At 47.3% G+C, this 2,752-nt stretch overlaps 1 protein-coding gene across 1 annotated transcript in view; it reads right to left on the bottom strand.

The window, feature by feature from the left end:
• adamtsl5 (ADAMTS like 5) overlaps window positions 1-2,602 on the bottom strand; it is a 35,401-nt gene extending 32,799 nt beyond the window's left edge. The window contains exon 1 of the mRNA XM_020589854.1: window positions 2,466-2,602. Within this exon, the coding sequence (XP_020445510.1) occupies window positions 2,466-2,602 (137 nt within the window). The remainder of the gene's footprint in view (window positions 1-2,465) is intronic.
• Between the last annotated feature and the right edge of the window lie 150 nt (window positions 2,603-2,752).

Genomic DNA, 2,752 nt, shown 5'->3' with positions numbered 1-2,752 from the left:
CGCGGCCGGGTAACTTCCGTTTCCTTAAAAAGCTGGACTCTTTGAAAACCACTTTCAAAGTGTGGGACGGCCATAGTCGCATTAAAACCAAAACATAAATGTGTAATGAAAATAGAGAGTTGAACATGGTGCCAAGTAACATCCATGTCCCGCTGTCTCCTGTGGCTGTCTGTGGCCTGCTCTTTCTTCTTTTTAACGGGCACTTGAGCGTAACTTTGGTTCTGTCTTTCAGCTGCAGAACTCGTCCATCCAAGCGGCTGTGTTACTCAGTTCCCCAAACACATCACACCAGTTGTGTCTTTGTGGACGCGCAAAGTGTAAAAAAGACGCATCTTGTGTTGGACCCTCAGGTGCAAAAACAAGTGAAGAAAAGTTGTTTCCTGTCTTGTGCCGAAGTTCTTTTAATCCGTTTCTTCTTCACATTAGAAACCATCAGCTGTGTTTCACACACAAGCTCTTCCACATGGGAAACGTTATGAAATGTGTCTTGCTATCGCCTCCGGGCAGGTGGTTTTCACTCCTGCGCTCCCGTGGCAGCAGGTAGCGCCGGTGGTTGCTTCTTCCCTTCTCTTTTCCAGCCGTCTCTCAGCCAAAACGGTCCCGACGTGCCCAGTGTGGCACAAAAGCCCGGTAAAGAGCAAAGAGATTCAGGAGTAGGGTAGCACCGTGCGCGTCAGTGTGAGGGCGGTGCTGTGGCGTCTCTCTCTCTCTCTCCCTCTCCCTCCCCTTCTCTCTGTCCCGCTCTATCACACACACACACACACACACACTCTCGCTGTCTCGCTCTCTCTCTCTCACCTGAGCGCTACATTCCTGCGTCAACACGCATTTCTCGTCCGGTCACAGCCCAGCAGCTCCTCTATCGGCAGAGGTGACACAACTTTTCCAACACAAAACATGAGGTGAAGAAGCGCTGCTCTTCTCTGCAGGAAGATCATTTCAGAACTAACCTAATCAAGCGTGAGCAGTGAAATGCAGCGAAGGACCAAGAGTGAGTGGAGGAAGGTTCATGTCACATCTGGCTGAATAAAATCCTCAAAGTTGGAGATTCTTGTTTTCATTCATCCACAGGAATGATTTTAATTTCTTTGGTCCTGGAAACTTAGTGGTTTCATTTAATGATTTAATCAATCTTAATAAAAGATGTTTCTTACACAAACACCGGATAAATGTAGTGGACTACAGGAGAAAAAGTCTGGACCAAGTCCTGTGCAAAAATCCCCTGCAATGTTTCTTTAATAGCCCCAGAGCATGGAAATTAGTCAGGATAAGCAAGAAAATAAAGGGAGTCATAGTCTGTGATCTCAAACCAGGTGAACTCCAATGGGAGATTCTGGAGTGATGTGTCAAACCTTCATCAAAACACCAAACAGGAAATATCTTGTGTGTGTGTGTGTGTTCGTCACTATAATATTAGTCACCTGTACTTGTCTTTACTGTACAAGCTGCTGTTCATTAAAACTTCACAGTAAGGAACTTGATTTTCCTCACACTTTATTTAAGTATATTAAACAATAAGAATCGTACTCAATGGCTTATACACCCTCCTCATCCTCTCCGTGTTGTCTGTCCTTTCACCATCATACCATTTCCTCCACACCTTTCTCCCTCTGCTCACATTCCTCCTGCTTCAGTGACATACACCTCATCTTCACCTACATGTCAGGACATCTTTCTGTGTTAATCACTTCTACAAGATTAAATGTCCCACTGCCTAAAACGTGTAATTGGATCCCGACTCTGAGTGAATCTCCTTTGTCTCTCTCTGAGCTTTGTATCTGAAGTGCCATATCCCCTTTTAGCAGGTTTTGTTTTACAGGTGGAGCCCATTTTGTGATGTATGAGGCAGCTCATCTCCAGTTTCTTGCTGTGCCTGTCCAGCTTTACAAATGGGATGACTTAACCACACGGCCTCTCTGTGAACTCAGCCCTGTCTCCACCTCGCTCTGTCACATTCCCTGTGAGTTCAGCCAAGACAAAGCTGTGATACAGTTTCAACACGCGACCTTGAACTTTCATGTGGAGCCGCGCAGACAGAACAGAGGAAATGGGACAGAGTTTGTTTCTTCACGTGGAGCCAAGGGGGTTGAACTCTGAGGTCCCGCCACCGTTTGTTAGCGCCACACAGAGATGGAGTCAGTGAAAGGACCAGGCTGAGTCAGACCACTTACTGGTACACAGGCCATGTATGACAGATTTACTCTCATTAAGAAATTGTCATTGTCACAATGACAATAAATAAAGTGTCTTGCCCAAGGACACTTCGACCAGTGGACTGCAGGCACCTAGATTCAAACCTTCAACCTTCTGGTTGGGAAACGACTGCTCTACCCACCGCACCACTGTCGCCTCCCCATAAGGTAGAGGTGTTCTCCAACACCTCTACAACCTGAGCCTAAGTCGAGAGAGGGTGCCACTTCTCTGGAAGACTTCTTGTTTGGTTCCGGTACCCAAGAAACCAGTACCATTGGGCCTTGGGGACTATCGTCCAATTGCTCTCACATCGCATGTGATGAAGGTGCTGGAGAGGCTGGTGTTGGTCCATCTCGAGTCGCAGGTGAGATCGTCTCTTGATCCCCTGCAGTTTGCCTACCGGCCACATTTGGGGGTTGATGGCGCTGTTCTTTACCTGCTGCAGCTAGTTTTGTCACATCTGGATAGGGATGGGGGCACAGTGAGAGTCACCTTTTTGATTTCTCCAGTGCCTTTAACACCATCCAGCCTCCACTATTGGGAGAGAAGCTGCGGCAGG

This window comes from Monopterus albus, unplaced genomic scaffold (assembly GCF_001952655.1).
Source record: "Monopterus albus unplaced genomic scaffold, M_albus_1.0 scaffold10.1, whole genome shotgun sequence".
Taxonomy (NCBI): domain Eukaryota; kingdom Metazoa; phylum Chordata; class Actinopteri; order Synbranchiformes; family Synbranchidae; genus Monopterus; species Monopterus albus.
The sequence above is the reverse complement of the archived record's forward strand: the minus strand, read 5'-3'. Positions and strand labels throughout refer to the sequence as shown.